The 922-nt window shown below is 35.9% G+C and overlaps 1 protein-coding gene across 1 annotated transcript in view; it reads left to right on the top strand.

Annotated features, from left to right (window-relative positions):
• soul5 (heme-binding protein soul5) overlaps nt 1–922 on the top strand; it is a 2133-nt gene that overhangs the window by 245 nt on the left and 966 nt on the right. Inside the window, exons 2-4 of the mRNA XM_032538614.1 lie at nt 72–131; nt 377–458; nt 554–674. Of these exons, the coding sequence (XP_032394505.1) occupies nt 72–131; nt 377–458; nt 554–674 (263 nt within the window). The remainder of the gene's footprint in view (nt 1–71; nt 132–376; nt 459–553; nt 675–922) is intronic.

Raw genomic sequence — 922 nt, 5'->3', positions numbered from 1 at the left:
TTTTTTTTTTTTACTGGATGAACAAAATTGCCTTGTTAAGTCACACTCTACTCTATATGTGTGTGTTTTAGGATTTATCTATCAGGGCTAGTTGGCTTTCTGTTGGTGCTAACAGCTGAGGCCAGAGTTGGGTAAGATACCTCAAGTTAATCCTCATTTTTAGTAGATGCATTTGACCAAAACTGTGTTGAACCAAAAAAAAAAATTCAAAGGTACTATATCAGCTCATGAATGGGATTCTTGTGGAATTTTAAGATATTAATAATTTGTACCCAGATCATGGCAAAGATGATGGTTACAATAATGTTGTATACCTCATACAGACAGTATGTCTCTATCTGTGCCTTTTTTAATAGTTTCCTTTATAATTCCACAGAAACTCATCTCAGTTGGAGTTCTGTACTGAGACAGAACAGTGCCTGCTGTTTGATCTGATTTGTAAGACTGACAACTATGAGGTAAGTGGGTCTGAGCCATTGAGAAACCTTTTCACATTTGAAGTGCCATAAACCTTCAAAATACCCTCTCCTTCATGTTTAATCATGTCTCTAAGGTCCGTCACTATGACTCGGTGAAATGGGTTTCAACTGAAGAGAATTCCATATTCATGGGGATGGCAGCAATGAGAGCATTCAAACGACTGTTTAACTACATTGCTGGTGCCAACGAGAAGGGTGCGTTATTTATTTTTGTTTTATTTTTGTTTTATTGAAAGATGTAGTTTCAAAGAATTGGAACTGATTCAGTTTGTCAGTTTGCAAGGAACATAGTACTTTAAAACCATTTTTTCAGCCTACGTTTAAATTTCTGGTACAGCTAAAATTAAAACCCAACAATACACATGTGATTACTGTATTTAGTTGTGATCAGAGAGTAGGAATGGTTTGGCTCGTTTTATTGGATATTCAAGCCAGAACACTGT

Source organism: Etheostoma spectabile, chromosome 15 (assembly GCF_008692095.1).
Source record: "Etheostoma spectabile isolate EspeVRDwgs_2016 chromosome 15, UIUC_Espe_1.0, whole genome shotgun sequence".
In the NCBI taxonomy this organism is placed as follows: Eukaryota; Metazoa; Chordata; class Actinopteri; order Perciformes; family Percidae; genus Etheostoma; species Etheostoma spectabile.
This window is presented reverse-complemented; position numbering and strand designations above follow the sequence as displayed.